The sequence below is a fragment of the Notolepis coatsorum genome (genome assembly GCF_963971535.1).
Source record: "Notolepis coatsorum genome assembly, chromosome: 6".
NCBI classification, from domain to species: Eukaryota; Metazoa; Chordata; class Actinopteri; order Aulopiformes; family Paralepididae; genus Notolepis; species Notolepis coatsorum.
In genome coordinates this window covers 1,878,805-1,902,946 of record NC_140170.1, presented here as the reverse complement: position 1 = coordinate 1,902,946, position 24,142 = coordinate 1,878,805, and the positions used below count along the sequence as shown (strand labels likewise).

The 24,142-nt window shown below is 41.7% G+C and overlaps 1 protein-coding gene across 1 annotated transcript in view; it reads right to left on the bottom strand.

The window, feature by feature from the left end:
- Nucleotides 1-655: 655 nt before the first annotated feature.
- Nucleotides 656-24,142, bottom strand: part of phf2 (PHD finger protein 2) — a 101,084-nt gene continuing 77,597 nt past the window's right edge. The window contains exons 11-15 of the mRNA XM_084317098.1: nucleotides 12,990-13,390; nucleotides 9,885-9,980; nucleotides 8,873-8,982; nucleotides 4,609-4,936; nucleotides 656-1,145 (exon numbers count right to left, since the gene is read on the bottom strand). Coding sequence (XP_084173224.1) covers nucleotides 1,057-1,145; nucleotides 4,609-4,936; nucleotides 8,873-8,982; nucleotides 9,885-9,980; nucleotides 12,990-13,390 — 1,024 coding nt within the window. The 3' untranslated portion in view covers nucleotides 656-1,056. The remainder of the gene's footprint in view (nucleotides 1,146-4,608; nucleotides 4,937-8,872; nucleotides 8,983-9,884; nucleotides 9,981-12,989; nucleotides 13,391-24,142) is intronic.

The following is a 24,142-nucleotide window of genomic DNA, read 5'->3' as shown; positions in this document are numbered from 1 at the left end:
GCTGTTATTTTTTTAGACCAAATGCTACTAAGAATATGTTTCTTTTTTTGTTGCTAAATTCAGTTTGGCCTTCGGTTCAAAAATAAAATAAAAAATGAATTCAGATAAAACTACACAAACTACGCTCGTCCTCGTTTACTGATATGTTTGTTTATATGTGTTGACAAGGACCGCATACATTTTCAAACAGGAAGAAAAATGAAACGATTCAACGGCGTAACCATCATCATAATTATTATAATTTTTTTAATCTACCATTAACTCGTGTCATTTTGTGCTTTATTGTTGTTCCATAAGTGCCATTTGTGGCATTGTGTTCCTATCTATAACTGGAAACATATAAATAAATATCACGACTGATAGTTCTTTGCAAAAAAAAGGTGTAACAAAAGAAACGAAAAAACAAACGAACAAAAAAAATAAACGTTTAATTAACGTGAATCAAAAGCCAGAACCTGGAGGGGAGAATACAGGCCAGGTATTGGCTCAGAAGAGGGAGGGATCCGCACAGAATCCTAGTCATTTTCCATCTTTCTCCTAAACTGATCATCATGTGGCCATGATAAGCTGCATCCATATAGTAGGAATGATTTCCCCTAAAATTACCTGCAAAACCCCCCCAACCCTCCCCCCCCCCCCCACCCACGATGAGCGCACATGCAACTGAATACATGCAAAGGGATACTTTCAGGAATCTTGGAATGACTGCAAAAATGTATATCTACTTCATGTTTAGCGACCCCTGATCAAACGGACAGCTGTAGTAAAATGAAACATGTTTTATTTTTTTCCTTAAAAAATATTTATAGTAGGTTCTGTACACTTTAATATCTGAAAGTTATAAAGTATATGTAGAGGCAAAAACCTATTTGAGTTTTGATGTTCTTCTTAGAAATTGAAAAAAATGCATGACTTTTTGTTTCTTCTCCATCTTGTTTGAGTTTTTTTTCCTCCTTTCTTTCTTTCTGTTGTTTCAGCCTTTAATCTGTGAAGAAGGAGGAACGCTTGGGATCGAAGCCCAGTCCATGTGATCCCAGTCCTACGGTCTGCTCTGTATTACAGGAGGAGCTTGCCGTTCCGATGGATCTTTAGGATCTTTCCCAGTCTCTGTTTGGCCGTCGCCATTCCTTTCTTTAACTTCTTAGCTGCACGGAGGAACGACCACAACAAACAACAACAAACAATCAGAATGGTTTTCTACACAGAGAGACTTGTTTTAATCGTGTCATTTGTTTCGCAGCTGTCTCGCAGTAGTGTTAGTGTATATACCGTATATATATATATATATATATATATATATATATATATATATATATATATATATATATATATATATATATATATATATATATTATTCTTACCGTATATATATATATATATATATATACCTGCATATAATCCTTTTTACATATCTGTAGATATATATCTATATCTGTACATATCCCTTACCTACTCTTACTAGTTACGCTGCTGGCCAGTATGACTTACTACCATAGTGTCTTTATACCTGTATCACTGTACACATTAATACTACAACTCTGTACATACATCTGATTAGCACTATTACTCAGTAGTACTCATTTATATATTTTATACCCAGTTTAATAACCTGTACATTGTATATCACTATTGCACTTTACTGTTACATTTGCACTCTGGTTAGATGCCAAACCTCTTTTCGTTGTACTGTACTTGTGCTGTATGATGACAATACATTTGAATCTAATCTGATAATAATTTAAAAAAAGATAAAATAATCGAGCATTTTGTGGTTGTTATTAAATCAAATGATTAATTATGAGGTTCTTTAGCTGGTATATAATGAGCGCCAGAGCTAGCCCTGAATCTAAAAGTTGCTTATGGAGACAAGGTATTACAGAATGATATTAATTTCATCAGGGTAAAAATGTCAACATATAAATTGGATTATCAGGTCTATAGCTGAGGAGGACACACACTACAGCAGTGATTCCCAACCTGGGGTCCACCAGGGGGCGCAGGGGGTCCGCCAGACCACAGATGATTTGAGTTTTTTTTTTTTCAGAGAAATATTTAGCATATCTTTATCATCAGAAGCATGAATAGTCTCTCCACTACAATAAAAAATAAAGATAAATAAATAAACATCTAGACATGATTTTTGAACGTTAACAGTAGGCTACTGGGTAGCCACTAAAACGCGAATCAGTTGACTGTATCACTTTCTGTAGCTAGCCTAGCACGCTAGTTAACTTTCTCGGCTTGTCTGCAGTCAGCCGCCAGAGGCGAAAATGTGTGACAAACGAAAAGGAGATGACGGCAGCTCATCTGCAAAAAAAGTTAGGACCTACAGCAATCGCGAAAATTACATCACCATGGGCTTCACTGAGGGACCAGACAAACGACCTGAGTGTGTGATTTGTGGAGAAAAGTTGGCAAACTTGAGCCTGAAGCCCAGCAAGCTGAAGAGACATCAGGCGTCTAAGCACCCAGAAACCGTTGGGAAGGATCCGGACTTTTTTTGGAGGAAAGAACAGTCTCTCAAGGCGAACAAGCCTGTTGATGTTAGAGTAGCGTGGAGCAGGGGTGGCAGTGATTTACAGAAGGCTACCGAAGCCTCCTTTGAGTGTTCGCTTTTAATTGCAAAAGCAAAGAAACCGCACAATATTGGCGAGCAGCTCATCAAACCAGCCTGCATCAAAATGGTTTAGAAACTGTGCGGCCCACAGGTGGCGGATAAACTAAAATCAGTACCACTCTCGAACAATGTAGTGAAAGACCGAATTGATAAGATGTCAAGTGATTGCGAGCAGCAGCTGTCAGAAAAGCTTAGAAAGGGTCCATTTGCCATACAACTTGATGAAACTACAACTGTCGCAGACGAGGCTGTGCTCATCGTTTATGTGCAATATATCGAAAATGAGGATCTGAAGCAGGACATTCTCATGTCAGTCAACCTTACTACCACCACTCGAGGTGAGGATATTTTTACTGCAGTGGATTCTTACTTCATTCAACATAAATGCAAACCGTTCACCATTAGGGCCTGATTTGAGAGGATGAATACAGGATTTGAATATTGGCCAACATTTTTAAATACATATGGTGCAAGATTAGATTTGTTGATTGAAGGCACAAGTCAAAGAAGCATAGTGGGTCTAATTATGATGCATTATGCCTGTGTATAAGCAGTTTGTTATTAAAATGACAAAAAAAAAGTATTAAAATGACAAAAAAAAGTATTTATGGTATTTTATTAGGAGGGGGGTCCAGGAATTTCATCAGAGATGTTTGGGGGTCCCTGGGGGAAAAAAGGTTGGGAACCCCTGCACTACAGGATTCTGACCAGACTGTCCTACACTAATTGAGATTATGGTGAAAAAGTATGGTGTACTTTATCTCAACGTTGTTACTAATTGCCTCAGTAGTGCATGCCTTCTCTCAGCAGTGACACCAGTGGTACAACTAAGCTAAATTCAACACTCACCGTATAAAAACAAAACTTGGAAATTTGTATTTTTTTTTTAAACACAGAGACACTGAACTGGTGGCTGCACTTGTGCGCCAATTTAAATTCTTGCACGTTCCATACAAGCTCTCGCCAGACGCACCAAGCTCCCGGTAGCCCCGCAAAAAGAAAATCATATATTTAATAGGATTTCATCTCCCGACAGCCGGGCTGCCCCTCCCCAACAATTTTATACCTGAAATGTACGACCTTTTAATGCCTTTTAAGTAGGGATGCTCGATATTGGCTTTTTTACCGATACCGATATACCGATATTGTCCAACTCTTAATTTCCGATACCGATATCAACCGATACCGATATATGCGAGGTCCCCCCCCCCCCCCCCCAAAACGGAATAATTTCAGGTAATTAACATTACATATCTCTTGTTGTGGAATTAACACAACATTATGCATACTTTTGAAGATAAATAGAATCAGAATTTGTTCTTACTTGCTTGCCTGGGTAAATAAAGGTTATAGAAATGTAAAACCGATACCGATATTTTCCGATATCACATTTGAATGCCAATATCGACCGATAATATCGGTAGGCCGATAATATCGGACATCCCTACTTTTAAGGCCTTAAATTGAGAACTATCAATTGAATACTTTTTAATACCCTGCAGATACCCCGGCCGTGACCCTTAGTGAGCTCAGTGAATCAGGTCGTCCTCTCTGAGCAGTAACACCAGTAGCACCACTAAGCTAAAGTCAACGTTCACCACATGAAAACAAACCTGACATTTCTACTACCTCAGAGCTTCACACAATCTCCCCTCCTCCCCCCTCCTCTCTCTTCCTCTTCCCTCTCCTCCCCCCTCCTCTTTCTCCCTCCTCCTCCCCCTCTTCCTCATCCTTTTCCTCTCTCCTCCTCCTCTTCCTCCCCCTCTTTGTTTTCCTCCTCCACTTCCCCCCCCCTCCTCCACCCCATCTTCCTCATCCTTTTCCTCTCTCCTCCTCTCCCCCCTTCCTCCTCCTCCTCCCACTCTTTGTTTTCCTCCTCCTCCCCCTCTTCCTCCTCCTCTCTTCCTCTCCCCCCCCTCCTCCACCCCATCTTCCTCATCCTTTTCCTCTCTCTCCCCCCCCCCCCTCCTCCCCCTCCCACCACCACTCACCCTTAGCGTCAGCTGAGGCTCCCCGGTCTGCCTTGGCGGCTGCGGTGGTGTTGGTGTTGGTGTTAGTGGTGGTGTTGTTGTTGTTGGTGTTGTTGTTGTTCTGGGACGACGTGGAGGGCCGCCTCTGGGTGAGGAAGACGCCCGGGGCCAGGGGCCCCCCCGGAGACTTGGCCGAGGCCACGGGGTCCTCGTGGTCCGACAGGCCGTCCTGCGCGTCCGGAGGCTCCGGGGAGCTGCTGTCCTGAGAGGGGGTCTGCTTCTCCTCCGCCGGGGGGGGGGCCTTCTTCTTGACGCTCTTCTTCTTCTTTTTAGTTTTCTGCTGCTCCTCCTGTACCCACGCAAAAGAGATTCACATTTTGTTAGCCGTGCGTGTGGTCTGATCCCCGTGCATGTGGTCTGATCCCCGTGCATGTGGTCTGATCCCCGTGCATGTGGTCTGATCCCCGTGCATGTGGTCTGATCCCCGTGCATGTGGTCTGATCCCCGTGCATGTGGTCTGATCCCCGTGCATGTGGTCTGATCCCCGTGCGTGTGGTCTGATCCCTGTGCATGTGGTCTGATCCCCGTGCATGTGGTCTGATCCCTGTGCATGTGGTCTGATCCCCGTGCATGTGGTCTGATCCCTGTGCGTGTGGTCTGATCCCTGTGCATGTGGTCTGATCCCCGTGCATGTGGTCTGATCCCTGTGCATGTGGTCTGATCCCTGTGCATGTGGTCTGATCCCCGTGCATGTGGTCTGATCCCCGTGCATGTGGTCTGATCCCTGTGCATGTGGTCTGATCCCCGTGCATGTGGTCTGATCCCTGTGCATGTGGTCTGATCCCCGTGCATGTGGTCTGATCCCCGTGCATGTAATCTGATCCCTGTGCATGTGGTCTGATCCCTGTGCATGTAATCTGATCCCTGTGCATGTGGTCTGATCCCTGTGCATGTGGTCTGATCCCCGTGCATGTGGTCTGATCCCTGTGCATGTGGTCTGATCCCTGTGCATGTAGTCTGATCCCTGTGCATGTAGTCTGATCCCTGTGCATGTGGTCTGATCCCTGTGCATGTGGTCTGATCCCTGTGCATGTGGTCTGATCCCTGTGCATGTGGTCTGATCCCTGTGCATGTGGTCTGATCCCTGTGCATGTGGTCTGATCCCTGTGCATGTGGTCTGATCCCCGTGCATGTGGTCTGATCCCCGTGCATGTGGTCTGATCCCTGTGCATGTGGTCTGATCCCCGTGCATGTGGTCTGATCCCTGTGCATGTGGTCTGATCCCTGTGCATGTGGTCTGATCCCCGTGCATGTGGTCTGATCCCTGTGCATGTGGTCTGATCCCTGTGCATGTAATCTGATCCCTGTGCATGTAATCTGATCCCTGTGCATGTGGTCTGATCCCTGTGCATGTGGTCTGATCCCTGTGCATGTGGTCTGATCCCTGTGCATGTAGTCTGATCCCTGTGCATGTGGTCTGATCCCTGTGCATGTGGTCTGATCCCTGTGCATGTGGTCTGATCCCCGTGCATGTGGTCTGATCCCCGTGCATGTGGTCTGATCCCTGTGCATGTGGTCTGATCCCCGTGCATGTGGTCTGATCCCTGTGCATGTGGTCTGATCCCTGTGCATGTGGTCTGATCCCCGTGCATGTGGTCTGATCCCTGTGCATGTGGTCTGATCCCTGTGCATGTAATCTGATCCCTGTGCATGTAATCTGATCCCTGTGCATGTGGTCTGATCCCTGTGCATGTGGTCTGATCCCTGTGCATGTGGTCTGATCCCTGTGCATGTAGTCTGATCCCTGTGCATGTGGTCTGATCCCTGTGCATGTGGTCTGATCCCTGTGCATGTGGTCTGATCCCTGTGCATGTGGTCTGATCCCTGTGCATGTGGTCTGATCCCTGTGCATGTGGTCTGATCCCCGTGCATGTGGTCTGATCCCCGTGCATGTGGTCTGATCCCCGTGCATGTGGTCTGATCCCTGTGCATGTGGTCTGATCCCTGTGCATGTGGTCTGATCCCTGTGCATGTGGTCTGCATGTAATCTGATCCCTGTGCATGTAATCTGATCCCTGTGCATGTAATCTGATCCCTGTGCATGTGGTCTGATCCCTGTGCATGTGGTCTGATCCCTGTGCATGTGGTCTGATCCCTGTGCATGTGGTCTGATCCCTGTGCATGTAATGTGGATGTCCCGCGATGATGCCGGGAGTTCGCGACCCTCTCTGTGCCACCCCCCCTTCCCCCTGTCTCCGGCTGTCCCTGAGCAACGACCGGAGTGCTGAATGTCCCGTGACTAAGACGGGGAGGACGTGACCCTCTTGCGCCGCCCCTGTGCTTCAAATAGATCCGCTATCAACTCTATCTTTAATTTTTCAAAATGTACAGTTGCTATTGCATGCACTCATCTGTGTTTCACTACACACATGAGTGCATGCTTACCAACTGTCCGTCTGCAACACTACTATCACCGACATCTAAGAAGGGAGATCCCCCCTTGAACGGCCCTTCTAAGGTTTCTCTCCTCCACATTGCCTGTGGAGCTTTTTTCCCTATTGTTAGGTTTTAGTGAGTTTTTCCTTACCTTCGCGTGGGGTATGTATGGGAGTGCTTGCATTCTTTCATTTATTTGCATTCATCTAAAAAATGTTTGGACCCTATGGTGTTCTTGTTCTGTTCTTGACTTATTGTTATGTTGTCTTCTTGACTTGTTTAAAGAAGACCTGTACGGCCCATGGGGACATTAACGTGTGTTGTCGGGCCCTATAAATAAATTTGATTTGATTTGATTTGATTTAATCTGATCCCTGTGCATGTGGTCTGATCCCCGTGCATGTGGTCTGATCCCTGTGCATGTGGTCTGATCCCTGTGCATGTAATCTGATCCCTGTGCATGTAATCTGATCCCTGTGCATATAATCTGATCCCTGTGCATGTGGTCTGATCCCTGTGCATGTAATCTGATCCCTGTGCATGTGGTCTGATCCCCGTGCATGTGGTCTGATCCCTGTGCATGTAATCTGATCCCTGTGCATGTGGTCTGATCCCTGTGCATGTGGTCTGATCCCCGTGCATGTGGTCTGATCCCTGTGCATGTGGTCTGATCCCTGTGCATGTAATCTGATCCCTGTGCATGTAATCTGATCCCTGTGCATATAATCTGATCCCTGTGCATGTGGTCTGATCCCTGTGCATGTAGTCTGATCCCTGTGCATGTGGTCTGATCCCTGTGCATGTGGTCTGATCCCTGTGCATGTGGTCTGATCCCTGTGCATGTGGTCTGATCCCCGTGCATGTAATCTGATCCCTGTGCATGTGGTCTGATCCCTGTGCATGTGGTCTGATCCCTGTGCATGTGGTCTGATCCCTGTGCATGTGGTCTGATCCCTGTGCATGTGGTCTGATCCCTGTGCATGTAATCTGATCCCTGTGCATGTAATCTGATCCCTGTGCATGTGGTCTGATCCCTGTGCATGTGGTCTGATCCCTGTGCATGTGGTCTGATCCCTGTGCATGTGGTCTGATCCCTGTGCATGTGGTCTGATCCCTGTGCATGTGGTCTGATCCCTGTGCATGTGGTCTGTAGCCCCGTGCATGTGGTCTGTAGCCCCGTGCATGTGGTCTGTAGCCCCGTGCATGTGGTGTGCATGATCCCCGGGTTGAGGGGAAACAGCGCCCTCATGTGGTCTGGTCGCCCTCTACGCTCCTCTCCCTTTAGTTTTTTACGCTGCGGGATGGAGGTGTTACCGCAGTGCGTCTACATTTAGTCATTTAGCTTTTATCCAAAGCGACAAATTGTCAACAACAAGTCAGCAGGAAGGGTACAACTCTGACAGCTAAAGTAGTATAGACAATATTATTAGCATGATAGGTAGTAGTATAAGTATAGTAGTATAGACATATTAGCATGATAGGTAGCAGTATAAGTTTAGTAGCATAGTAGTATTGAAATATTAGCATGATAGGTAGTAGTATAGTAGCATAGTAGTAAGGTACATAGTAGTAAAAAGACAGTAGGAAGGTTTGTTTTGTTTTTTGTTTAAAAAATGTCAGATATTGTTTGAAGAGGTGTGTTTTTAGTAGTGCAATAACAACATGATGGCAAGGTGAATATAGCAAAAGGTAAATAGAGCTAGCAATGTGTGATAACAGCAACAAGAACACATATATATATACAGTATATCTATATATATCTTCTTCGTTTTTAGTTTTGAGCTCCAGCAGTCAAGAGACCAGGGCCTTAAGGTCGCGACCCCGCATTGTGTGTTTTTAGCCAACGTACCTGATGCGACAGTTTGGCGGCGGCTGCAGCCAGTCCCGTCTCTATGGACGCCACCCGCGCCCCGTCCCGCGCCGGCCTTTCCATTCGAGGGACCGAGGGCCCCACGCGTGCTGTAACCACAGACACCAGAGAGGGTTAACCACCTGCTGCTCGCCCTCTGGTGGCCAGTGAGAGGGTTAACCAGAGACAACCTGCTGCTCGCCCTCTGGTGGCCAGTGAGAGGGTTAACCAGAGACAACCTGCTGCTCGCCCTCTGGTGGCCAGTGAGAGGGTTAACCAGAGACCACCTGCTGCTCGCCCTCTGGTGGCCAGTGAGAGGGTTAACCAGAGACAACCTGCTGCTCGCCCTCTGGTGGCCAGTGAGAGGGTTAACCAGAGACAACCTGCTGCTCGCCCTCTGGTGGCCAGTGAGAGGGTTAACCAGAGACAACCTGCTGCTCGCCCTCTGGTGGCCAGTGAGAGGGTTAACCAGAGACAACGCCTGCTGCTCGCCCTCTGGTGGCCAGTGAGAGGGTTAACCAGAGACAACCTGCTGCTCGCCCTCTGGTGGCCAGTGAGAGGGTTAACCAGAGACCACCTGCTGCTCGCCCTCTGGTGGCCAGTGAGAGGGTTAACCAGAGACAACGCCTGCTGCTCGCCCTCTGGTGGCCAGTGAGAGGGTTAACCAGAGACAACCTGCTGCTCGCCCTCTGGTGGCCAGTGAGAGGGTTAACCAGAGACAACCTGCTGCTCGCCCTCTGGTGGCCAGTGAGAGGGTTAACCAGAGACAACCTGCTGCTCGCCCTCTGGTGGCCAGTGAGAGGGTTAACCAGAGACAACCTGCTGCTCGCCCTCTGGTGGCCAGTGAGAGGGTTAACCAGAGACAACCTGCTGCTCGCCCTCTGGTGGCCAGTGAGAGGGTTAACCAGAGACAACAGACAGCTCAGGACACAGGAGGAGACACAATTAAATAAATCAGGCTGTACGCGGCGGCCGCGCGGCCTAGCGGCTCACCGCTCGTGGCTCTACGTACCTGTCGGGCTGTACGGAGTGTCATCCGTGCTTTTCCTCTTTTTCGATCTGGATTTGAAGACGGGATTATCCTCTTCAGACTCCAGGGAAGGGTAAACTAAAGAATAATAATAATAATAATAATATATTTTATTAACATGATGGAAAGCTAATTAGATTAGATTCAAATGTATTGTTGTCATCATGCAGCACAAGTACAGTACAACAAAAAGAGGTTAGGTATCCAACCACAGTGCAAATGTAGCAGTAAAGTGTGATAGTGATATACAATGTACAGGTGATTAAACTGGGTATAAAATATATAAATTAGTACTACTGTGTAATAGTACTAATCAGATGTATGTACAGAGTTGTAGTATTAATATGTACAGTGATACAGGTATAAAGATACTATGGTAGTAAGTTATACTGGCCAGCAGTGTAACTAGTAAGAGTAGGTAAGGGATATGTACAGAATAGTTTCTACAGATATGTAAAGAGGATTATGGTATGTACTACAGACAGATGTGGATATATATATATATATACGGTAAGAATAAATATATATATAGGGTATAAACAGCATTATTGTACATGCTATAATACAGTTATATGGGTTAACTATCTGTTATAACTACCTGCTGTGACTCCCTGCAATCATCACACTCATAATTCTAAGGCTCATAATTCACACATGTCCACCAATGAATGTATAATACCTGAAAAAATACCCCAAAAATAATACCCCCCCAAAAGAAAACTCATTCAAAACTCGGCAGCTAGGCTACTAGAACCAAGAGGAAAGACCAAATCAGTCCAGAATTAGCTAACTATTAACTGTTACTGGCTTCCGGTAACATTTAGAATCGATTTCAAGGTCCTCCTCCTTATATACAAAGCACTAAATGGAACAGGACCAAGCTACATTGCAAATTCCCTAGTCAACTATGTGCCTTCTAGAATATTGCGATCATCTACTACTGGTCCTATTTAAGGTTCCAAACCACAGCCTAAAGAGAATCAGGGATGCAGCCTTTGCACCAAAGTTATGGAACATTATGGACATTAGGGAAGCTAGATCTCTAAATATAAAAAAAATAAAAATAAAGCTAAAAAAACATACCTCTGCACCATAGCCTTTTAATACACTCCGCTGTTGATTGTACTGTAGCACTATTTTACTCTGTCCATTCTATTTTATTGCACTTCTATTTTACTTGACTTTTTATTGCACTGCACTGTTGCATAATTTTACAGTCTATTCTATTCTACTATTTTATTGCACTGCACTATTTCACTCTGTATTGCTTTTTATTACAGATTCAAAACTGTCTGGTATTAAACTGTGTGGGTATCAAACAAGAAAGACTGTCAGGCTTTAAAACTGTGTAGGACTCAGGCCTAGAACTGCGCCCTGAGAGGGAGGTTTGCCCTGAGTGGGAAGTTCGAAGGGTCAAAGTGGGTATAAAACAGGAGGGAAGACTGTCAGGTTTTAAACTGTGGATAATACCAAACAGAGAAGGTAAAGACGACTTTGAACTGTTGAACAGTAATCCAGAACTATTTTATTGCACTGTCAAAAAAACTGTGATTTTATGTCTGCTCTATTCTACTACATATTACACTGCACTATTGCACTATTTTACTCTGTTTATTCTATCTTACTCTTTCTATTATTGTCTTTTTTTTTTTTTTAACTGAATCAAACCATAAACAAGGTGGCCTGTTGGGATGTTAGATCCTAATATGAAAAACTGTGATTTTATTATGTCTGCACTTTATGTGCTCATTTTATGCGCCTGTCTTTTTTCTGTTGTGAAGCACTTTGAGCTGCAGTTTCTGTATGAAAGGTGCTATACAAATAAAGTTTTATTATTATTATTATTATTATTATTAACGATATATTATGTGTTTTTCTTTTAGTTTGTTTTTGATTATTTGTGTGTTTTCGGTCCCGGGACAGTGTCTCTCTCGTAAGTCCATCTGGGGGCCGGGGGCCGGAGGCCGGGCATCATTTAACACAATAACAAATGCTTCATGCATTCATGTACACTCCATTTGATGTGTGCACCGCATTCCACGTCTATCTGGTTTGGACTAAGATGGTGGATGTCTTCCAGTGACAGTTGGTATAGGACAGCTGTGAGACAGCTGCTCCCTGCCTGCCTGCCCCGCTCTCCATGCTCGCACCTAAGCCCCTTTTGAACACAACCGTTCGAAATGTGCGCACATTCATTTCCCATAATTAGAGACGATTCCAAGATAATAAAAAGAAAGGGGGAAAAAAAACTGTCTGTTTACACGAAGTAGAAAAAGACGTCCGGCCGTTTTTTTAAGAAAATATTTGCTCTCCTGCGACGATTTGAGAGCAGGAATGTTCGCGTTCGCTAATGACTAATTAGTGAATCAGTTCAGAAAGTATTTGAAACAACAAGCGAAGCCTCGTGTTAATGGGATCTTAATGATTAAGGAGGGTCAGAGCTGTTGTTGCTGGAGGGACTTCACAAAGAATGATTGAAGGAAAAGTAGCAAATGAATCCCCCAGTAAAGGTTGGATTTGTGGCCAAATCTATAATTAAGAGCGCCCACGTGTTTACATCCCAGAGTTCAATCTGCTTTCAGAGGCACCTGTTAGCAGCAGGGGAAACCGACACTGCGGATAATCATTTTCTGGCGTAAAAACTAATTGACAATACATTTGAATAGAATCGAATCTAATCAGAGCAGGTCTTTCCCTAAACAATGGTATAGAGACGCAGCGCCACTATGACACGCGCCACCATGTGTTTAAAACAAAAAATATATTTTTAGATATATATATATATTTATTTTTATGTTATTTCATTACGCAGTGAATGCTTGGGGCCAGCTTATACCTTATACACTGTACTTAAATAAATAACTTATTTGGAACTTTTCTTTGCTATTCTATTGAAATTATGTTTGGAAATGACAGCAAATGTCTTTCTTTATTGATCATCTCTAATTTGCCTTCCGGACAGGGGAGGCCTCAGCCCCCCCTCAGCACCACCCTCTGGTTGCGCCTCAGCACCGTCCGGGGAGGATCCCGGGGGGGAAAGCCCTGTGGAGGAGAGGAAGAGGAAGAGGGAGCAGGCGTGTCTCCTACCGTAGTCGGAGTCCTTGAAGCAGGCGTCCATGTGGTCCTGGTCGTCGTCGAAGTCCATGCTGTCGATGCTGCTGCTCTTCCTGGGTTTCTTCGGGGGTCTCTTGGTCGGCCGCTTGCTGTTGTTGTTCGTCGCCGCCCCGCCACCGCCACTCGCCCCCCCGCCGCCCTTCTTGCCGCCCTGCGCCGCGCCGCCATGCGAGTTGCTCTTGTTGGACTGGCTGTTGGTCTTGTTGGACTGGCTGTTGCTCTTGTTGGACTGGCTGTTGCTCTTGTTGGACTGGCTGTTGCTCTTGTTGGACTGGCTGTTGCCCTTGGACTGGCTGTTGCTCCAGGGCTGCTGCGCGCTGTCCGAGGAGGACAGGTTGGCCATGGACAGCATCCCCTGTATGGCCTCCTGTGTACTGGGGGAGGCAGGTGGCGGACTGTAAGTACGACCGATAGGAAATACACACGATACATACATTTACATTGTTACATTGAGTCATCTAGCTGAGCGCTTTTATCCAAGATGTGAACAACAAGTCAGCAGGAAGGGAAGGGTACAACTCTGGCAGCTAAGCGAAGCAGTTTTCTTGTCTTGGACTATGGTGATGTAATTTATAGGCACGCTGAGGCCTCAACCCTTCAATCCCTGGGCCCTCATTTATCAATGGTGCGTACGCACAGATATGTGCGTAACCCGTGCGTACAATCATTTCTAAGCAAAGTGTGGGACTTATCAATTTGAACGTGTGCTTGACTTTGTGCGTATATTTACGCACAGCTCCGACCGTGCGTACCTGGCGCCCGGTGGTAGAATATGAATATTGCAACGCGGAAATAAGCTTCCGTGCATTAGTTTCAACACTGGCGTGTTCTGTATGACCCATAATTCATTATAGTTCAGTGTAAAATAGCGACAGTAGTGTAATTATTGTCAAACCCTATAAATATAGCATTTGGAATAGGTCTTTCTTTCCGAATGAATGCAGCATGGTTTATATATAGGGTTATCGGAATACTATGGGGTGCGGTGCACTGACTGCGCTCGCGGGGAACTGTTTTCAGAGATAGCAGATAGGAATGAATGAATGAATGAGGGGCAGTCTAATTGCCGAGAGAACATAATATTAAGTAGAGTCCGCTATACCCGAGACACCTCCTTCATTTGTACCGCAAGTTGAGACCGAAATTGGAGCGTGGAACAAAACGCACAAATGCCATCCCCATTCAAGTCCTCTCCACCCTCGGGTCTTTGGCCACCGGCACGGTCCATCGTGATATTGGAGATGGATCGAGCAATAGACTGTTACTGTACCACCCATGTAGCTGTCAAAGCTCCATCACAAATGCAGTTATGTGAATAGAAAGGGATTCCACTCAGTGATGCGCATTTGCCTGATACATGTCGTTGCTGGATGCCGGGAGGAAGGCAATGCTGCATGTTTTCAATTCATTAAATAAAACGGATACTTTTTGCAAGTGTTTACTGACTGTCATACAAATAATCAACCAACTACATACTGTAACTTTTCAGTGCACGTTTTTATTTACATTGTGACAACAGCCTTGTGAGCTCCCGCACACAGACATGATGGAATTCAAGTTCAAGTTTGTATTGATCACATAGGTAGGCTACACATGGCGTAGGCTACATGGCAGTGAGATTCATTGTTCTTGTATATGCTCTCGTATAGGGATGTCCCGATTCGATCACGTGATCGGGATCGGGGCCGATCACGTGATTTTCCGAAGATCGGGATCGACAAAAAAACAAAAAAAATATCTGGATTTTTTTTTATTTTTTACTTTTATTTTTTTATTCAACAAACATAACCATGTTCACATCTTAAACTCATACCGAGGCCTTAGTTTTGGTTTTAAATTGCATATCATCATTCATTTATTTATTGTCACACAGAGCAGAAGAATTTTGCCAAAACAAACCAATAGTATCCAGCTGCAGAACGGCAGACCAGCCACACTCTCAGACCCAAACGCATTTCCTTTGATTTAATTATACATCAAATAATTTATGTCAAGGATTGAAATGCCTCGCTTGAATGAAGTAAACTTTTCACCTGGATAACGTCAACATTCAGGGTGAATGTAATGTGAGAAATTGGGATAAAAAAATTTAAATTAAATAAATAAAATTTGATCGGATCGGGAAAGATCGGTATCGGTAGATACTCAAAATCACATGATCTGGATCGGATCGGGAGCAAAAAAATTTGATCGGGACATCCCTACTCTCGTATTATTGTTTATATAGGCTACCTAATACCGACATCAAAATTGATTGTATGCCTCTACAAATCATATGCAGGTAGAACATTTACGGAGAACTTTAATCCCTGGGTATTAATCGAACGAAACGAAGAAAAGGCTTATTCCAGCATGGTTATTAATGACACCAATGGCAAACAGTGGTTAACGGTCTTTATTAGTGTTTGCGCTGCCCAGGCAGCAATGGTCTTTAGGAAGTTAATAGATATCATATCCGACATCACCGTACGTGTACATGTCTGTCAGCCTGTCGCGTATTTCTCCCATAACACGCTTCGCTCGGCTTAGTCCACTTTTCCACATTTCATGGGGGTGTTATATGGTTCATTACGGGCGGTTCTATATGCAAATACTTAAAATCGTGCACGAGCGCGGAGCGTAGAACAAATGGTATTTATCAACACGGAGTGTGCGTAGAACCTGTGCACGCATGTGTGATAAATCCAGATTTTTCTGTACGTACACACATTCTAAATTCTGTGCTTAAGAACGAAAATAGAACACTTTCTAAGCATTGTTGATAAATGAGGGCCCTGGACTCTATAATCACTCTGCCCTCAGATTCATCACTAATGATAGATACGACACTCATCACTGTGTCCTTTATGAGAAGGTTGGTTGGTCCTCGCTGATTGAGAGGCGCAACAAACACTGGTATTTGTTAATTTTTAAGGCCCTTATTGGTAAGCTACCTCCTTATACTACATCATCATTGGTAAGCTACCTCCTTATACTACATTATTATTGGTAAGCTACCTCCTTATACTACATCATTATTGGTAAGCTACCTCCTTATACTACATCATTATTGGTAAGCTACCTCCTTATACTACATTATTATTGGTAAGCTACCTCCTTATACTACATAATTATTGGTAAACTACCTCCTTATACTACATTATTGGTAAGCTACCTCCTTATACTACATTATTGGTAAGCTACCTCCTTATACTACATCATTATTGGTAAGCTACCTCCTTATACTACATCATTATTGGTAAGCTACCTCCTTATACTACATCATTATTAGTAAGATACTACATCATTATTGGTAAGCTACCTCCTTATACTATATTATTGGTAAGCTACCTCCTTATACTACATTATTATTGGTAAGCTACCTCCTTATACTATATTATTGGTAAGCTACCTCCTTATACTACATTATTATTGGTAAGCTACCTCCTTATACTACATCATTATTGGTAAGCTACCTCCTTATACTATATTATTGGTAAGCTACCTCCTTATACTACATTATTATTGGTAAGATACCTCCTTATACTATATTATTGGTAAGCTACCTCCGTATACTACATTATTATTGGTAAGCTACCTCCTTATACTACATCATTATTGTTAAGCTACCTCCTTATACTACATCATTATTGGTAAGCTACCTCCTTATACTACATCATTATTTGGTAAGCTACCTCCTTATACTACATCATTATTGGTAAGCTACCTCCTTATACTACATCATTATTGGTAAGCTACCTCCTTATACTACATCATTATTGGTAAGCTACCTCCTTATACTACATTATTATTGGTAAGCTACCTCCTTATACTACATCATTATTGGTAAGCTACCTCCTCCTTATACTACATCATTATTGGTAAGCTACCTCCTTATACTACATCATTATTGGTAAGCTACCTCCTTATACTACATCATTATTGGTAAGCTACCTCCTTATACTACATCATTATTGGTAAGCTACCTCCTTATACTACATCATTATTGGTAAGCTACCTCCTTATACTACATCATTATTGGTAAGATACCTCCTTATACTACATTATTGGTAAGATACCTCCTTATACTACATTATTATTGGTAAGATACCTCCTTATACTACATCATTATTGGTAAGCTACCTCCTTATACTACATCATTATTGGTAAGCTACCTCCTTATACTACATCATTATTGGTAAGCTACCTCCTTATACTACATCATTATTGGTAAGCTACCTCCTTATACTACATCATTATTGGTAAGCTACCTCCTTATACTACATCATTATTGGTAAGCTACCTCCTTATACTACATTATTATTGGTAAGCTACCTCCTTATACTACATAATTATTGGTAAACTACCTCCTTATACTACATTATTGGTAAGCTACCTCCTTATACTACATTATTGGTAAGCTACCTCCTTATACTACATCATTATTGGTAAGCTACCTCCTTATACTACATCATTATTGGTAAGCTACCTCCTTATACTACATCATTATTAGTAAGATACTACATCATTATTGGTAAGCTACCTCCTTATACTATATTATTGGTAAGCTACCTCCTTATACTACATTATTATTGGTAAGCTACCTCCTTATACTATATTATTGGTAAGCTACCTCCTTATACTACATTATTATTGGTAAGCTACCTCCTTATACTACATCATTATTGGTAAGCTACCTCCTTATACTATATTATTGGTAAGCTACCTCCTTATACTACATTATTATTGGTAAGATACCTCCTTATACTATATTATTGGTAAGCTACCTCCTTATACTACATTATTATTGGTAAGCTACCTCCTTATACTACATCATTATTGGTAAGCTACCTCCTTATACTACATCATTATTTGGTAAGCTACCTCCTTATACTACATCATTATTGGTAAGCTACCTCCTTATACTACATCATTATTGGTAAGCTACCTCCTTATACTACATCATTATTGGTAAGCTACCTCCTTATACTACATCATTATTGGTAAGCTACCTCCTTATACTACATCATTATTGGTAAGATACCTCCTTATACTACATCATTATTGGTAAGCTACCTCCTTATACTACATCATTATTGGTAAGCTACCTCCTTATACTACATCATTATTTGGTAAGCTACCTCCTTATACTACATCATTATTGGTAAGCTACCTCCTTATACTACATCATTATTGGTAAGCTACCTCCTTATACTACATCATTATTGGTAAGCTACCTCCTTATACTACATCATTATTGGTAAGATACCTCCTTATACTACATTATTGGTAAGATACCTCCTTATACTACATTATTATTGGTAAGCTACCTCCTTATACTACATTATTATTGGTAAGCTACCTCCTTATACTACATCATTATTGGTAAGCTACCTCCTTATACTACATCATTATTGGTAAGATACCTCCTTATACTACATCATTATTGGTAAGCTAGCTCCTTATACTACATCATTATTGGTAAGATACCTCCTTATACTTACTACATCATTATTGGTAAGCTACCTCCTTATACTACATTATTGGTAAGCTACCTCCTTATACTACATCATTATTGGTAAGCTACCTCCTTATACTACATCATTATTGGTAAGATACCTCCTTATACTACATTATTATTGGTAAGCTACATCCTTATACTACATCATTATTGGTAAGCTACCTCCTTATACTACATCATTATTGGTAAGCTACCTCCTTATACTACATCATTATTGGTAAGCTACCTCCTTATACTACATCATTATTGGTAAGATACCTCCTTATACTACATTATTGGTAAGATACCTCCTTATACTACATTATTATTGGTAAGCTACCTCCTTATACTACATCATTATTGGTAAGATACCTCCTTATACTACATTATTGGTAAGATACCTCCTTATACTACATTATTATTGGTAAGCTACATCCTTATACTACATTATTATTGGTAAGCTACCTCCTTATACTACATCATTATTGGTAAGCTACCTCCTTATACTACATCATTATTGGTAAGCTACCTCCTTATACTACATCATTATTGGTAAGCTACATCCTTATACTACATCATTATTGGTAAGCTACCTCCTTATACTACATCATTATTGGTAAGCTACATCCTTATACTACATCATTATTGGTAAGCTACCTCCTTATACTACATCATTATTGGTAAGCTACCTCCTTATACTACATCATTATTGGTAAGCTACCTCCTTATACTACATCATTATTGGTAAGCTACCTCCTTATACTACATCATTATTAGTAAGATACTACATCATTATTGGTAAGCTACCTCCTTATACTACATAATTATTGGTAAGCTACCTCCTTATACTACATCATTATTGGTAAGATACCTCCTTATACTACATCATTATTGTTAAGCTACCTCCTTATACTACATTATTATTGGTAAGCTACCTCCGTATACTACATTATTATTGGTAAGCTACCTCCTTATACTACATCATTATTGGTAAGCTACCTCCTTATACTACATCATTATTGTTAAGCTACCTCCTTATACTACATCATTATTGGTAAGCTACCTCCTTATACTACATCATTATTGGTAAGCTACCTCCTTATACTACATCATTATTGGTAAGCTACATCCTTATACTACATCATTATTGGTAAGCTACCTCCTTATACTACATCATTATTGGTAAGCTACCTCCTTATACTACATCATTATTGGTAAGCTACCTCCTTATACTACATCATTATTGGTAAGCTACCTCCTTATACTACATCATTATTAGTAAGATACTACATCATTATTGGTAAGCTACCTCCTTATACTACATAATTATTGGTAAGCTACCTCCTTATACTACATCATTATTGGTAAGATACCTCCTTATACTACATCATTATTGTTAAGCTACCTCCTTATACTACATTATTATTGGTAAGCTACCTCCTCCTTATACTACATCATTATTGGTAAGCTACCTCCTTATACTACATTATTATTGGTAAGCTACCTCCTTATACTACATCATTATTGGTAAGCTACCGTCTTATACTACATCATTATTGGTAAGCTACCTCCTTATACTACATCATTATTGGTAAGCTACCTCCTTATACTACATCATTATTGGTAAGCTACCGTCTTATACTACATCATTATTGGTAAGCTACCTCCTTATACTACATCATTATTGGTAAGCTACCTCCTTATACTACATCATTATTGGTAAGCTACCGTCTTATACTACATCATTATTGGTAAGCTACCTCCTTATACTACATCATTATTGGTAAGCTACCTCCTTATACTACATCATTATTGGTAAGCTACCTCCTTATACTACATCATTATTGGTAAGATACCTCCTTATACTACATTATTATTGGTAAGCTACCTCCTTATACTACATCATTATTGGTAAGCTACCTCCTTATACTACATTATTATTGGTAAGCTACCTCCTTATACTACATCATTATTGGTAAGCTACCTCCTTATACTACATCATTATTGGTAAGCTACCTCCTTATACTACATCATTATTGGTAAGCTACCTCCTTATACTACATCATTATTGGTAAGCTACCTCCTTATACTACATCATTATTGGTAAGCTACCTCCTTATACTACATCATTATTGGTAAGCTACCTCCTTATACTACATCATCATTGGTAAGCTACCTCCTTATACTACATCATTATTGGTAAGCTACCTCCTTATACTACATCATTATTGGTAAACTACCTCCTTATACTACATCATTATTGGTAAGCTACCTCCTTATACTACATCATTATTGGTAAGCTACCTCCTTATACTACATCATTATTGGTAAGCTACCTCCTTATACTACATCATTATTGGTAAGATACCTCCTTATACTACATCATTATTGTTAAGCTACCTCCTTATACTACATTATTATTGGTAAGCTACCTCCTCCTTATACTACATCATTATTGGTAAGCTACCTCCTTATACTACATTATTATTGGTAAGCTACCTCCTTATACTACATCATTATTGGTAAGCTACCGTCTTATACTACATCATTATTGGTAAGCTACCTCCTTATACTACATTATTATTGGTAAGCTACCTCCTTATACTACATCATTATTGGTAAGCTACCGTCTTATACTACATCATTATTGGTAAGCTACCTCCTTATACTACATCATTATTGGTAAGCTACCTCCTTATACTACATCATTATTGGTAAGCTACCGTCTTATACTACATCATTATTGGTAAGCTACCTCCTTATACTACATCATTATTGGTAAGCTACCTCCTTATACTACATCATTATTGGTAAGCTACCGTCTTATACTACATCATTATTGGTAAGCTACCTCCTTATACTACATCATTATTGGTAAGCTACCTCCTTATACTACATCATTATTGGTAAGCTACCTCCTTATACTACATCATTATTGGTAAGATACCTCCTTATACTACATTATTATTGGTAAGCTACCTCCTTATACTACATCATTATTGGTAAGCTACCTCCTTATACTACATTATTATTGGTAAGCTACCTCCTTATACTACATCATTATTGGTAAGCTACCTCCTTATACTACATCATTATTGGTAAGCTACCTCCTTATACTACATCATTATTGGTAAGCTACCTCCTTATACTACATCATTATTGGTAAGCTACCTCCTTATACTACATCATTATTGGTAAGCTACCTCCTTATACTACATCATTATTGGTAAGCTACCTCCTTATACTACATCATCATTGGTAAGCTACCTCCTTATACTACATCATTATTGGTAAGCTACCTCCTTATACTACATCATTATTGGTAAACTACCTCCTTATACTACATCATTATTGGTAAGCTACCTCCTTATACTACATCATTATTGGTAAGCTACCTCCTTATACTACATCATTATTGGTAAGCTACCTCCTTATACTACATCATTATTGGTAAGCTACCTCCTTATACTACATCATTATAGGTAAGCTACCTCCTTATACTACATCATTATTGGTAAGCTACCTCCTTATACTACATCATCATTGGTAAGCTACCTCCTTATACTACATCATTATTGGAATGGAATGTTGGAACCTGTGGAACCCATTCTAGTGACTGGCTGGTCCTTAAGGTCCCCAGAGTTTGCTCGGAACAGGGTAATTTCCCAGTCCTTAAAGCTTGAGATTCTCCTCTCTGTTGCAGAGTTTAAAACCTTGATCTTCAACCTTTGTCCATCAGGTTGTACGTGTTTTAATTGATTTGTCATCCTTGCTCTTTGCCTCTTTGTTATGATTTTATACGCTCTGTGATTTGACATGCCTGTTGTTGCTTAACTCTGTACGTACACTCGACGTGACGGTAAACGAGGGAAACCTCAGTTGCCTTTCGAGTTTAAATAAAGGTTTGAAATTAAATTAAATGAAGGGTCAGTGAGATTGTTAGTCAAACAGTGTTGCACTTGAGTGCTACAGTCTTGAGTGCACAGCCCATTACACGCCATTAATAAGCAGCCAGGAATGAGGACTGGTTGAGGGGAGTCATTTGTCTTTAAAGAGGGGGTTGACCCTTTTTTTTCGTCTTAAATTAAAAGGTGCTTTTGTAGTGGTATTTTCTTAAGTAAAATAAGTGGTCTACATGTTAAAATAATAGCTCTACATTCCGACAGCCATCACTGATACAGAGTGTCTGGTCAGTAACATGGGTCTCCCAGTCCCTCCGCTCTGCAGTAAACACTAAATAATTTTGTATCCAATCAGGAGAGAGAACTCCACACTGAAATGGTCTGACAAAAATAAGAAATAAAAACTAGTTTTAAGCAAATAATGTTCTTTAACACTATCCCGCCCAAGCACGGAGATCTCCGTGTTTCGATTCCACCCGTTGTGGACAGAGGCACGGATAAATCTGTGGCAAGTTGTTATTGCTTTTATTCCATATTAATAACCTATTCAAGGTCGCCGAGTGGCACTGCAGATTTACCCTACTCATTGAATTCGACAAAGTGCAATACCGGCCAGATCCTCTTAGGGGCGCTATCGCGATAATGCAGTGTGCACTGTGGCTGACGGGAGCAATCTTTTTTTTTGAGTTTCCAGTAGCTGGATTCTATATGTGTAGCCTGTACCTTGGATTACGTTTTGCATCGCAGATTTCACCATGCAATAAGGGGATTTATCATCAGCCAATGGACATATCGATCTACCAGATGGCGATCGATAACGGGGACATGCTTGTGGGGATCCCACCGGACCACGGTAAGATCTTTTCACGTAAAGTACATCCCAATCGGGCCTTGTTTTGATAGCCATCCGGCCTATGAGGCTAATGAGGCTAACGCGGTTATTGGTAATCAATAATCAGAAATGACGTCCCCCGCCCCCCCCCCCCCTTTCATGCATACATGCGTGAGGATCGTGCCGATCATATGCAGTTTGAGTTTTAACTGGAGCGTATCTATAACCGAAATGCCATTGGATTTAACGTTATTAGCTATTAGCCCTGTATCTCGGCTTCCAGGAAATATACTAGACCAAATCCGGTATAACGCTTATACCGGTATTCACGGCGCTATAAAATGAGAACGTATTGATGAATTATTTTTTTCTTTAAGCCATTTTGAAGGGACGGTTTATGGTCTCAATTCACAATGAGAATGGACAGATAGCAATACTATAAAGTATAGATTTAGCTCTACAAACAGCCCCACGTCTGTTTACATTTCCTGGTCCTCTTGAGAATAATTAGACTCATCCCAGTGGCCGCGATTGTGTTAAACAAGTAAAATAATCTCAGTAAGCAAATGTGGCTTGGCAAGATTTTTTTTTAAATAAGAAGAAATATCTAGGATTCTTTCTCCTGATTGGATAAAGTGGGAAGAGATACCAGGAAATGTATTTCCTGTTTACTGCAGAGCAGGAGGGACTGGAAGACCCATGTTACTGACCAGACACTCTATATCAGTGATGGCTGTTTACTGCAGAGTGGAGGGACTGGGAGACCCATGTTACTGACCAGACACTCTATATCAGTGATGGCTGTTTACTGCAGAGCAGGAGGGACTGGGAGACCCATGTTACTGACCAGACACTATATTATATCAGTGATGGCTGTCGGAATGTAGCTATTTAACACTTATTTTAACCAAAG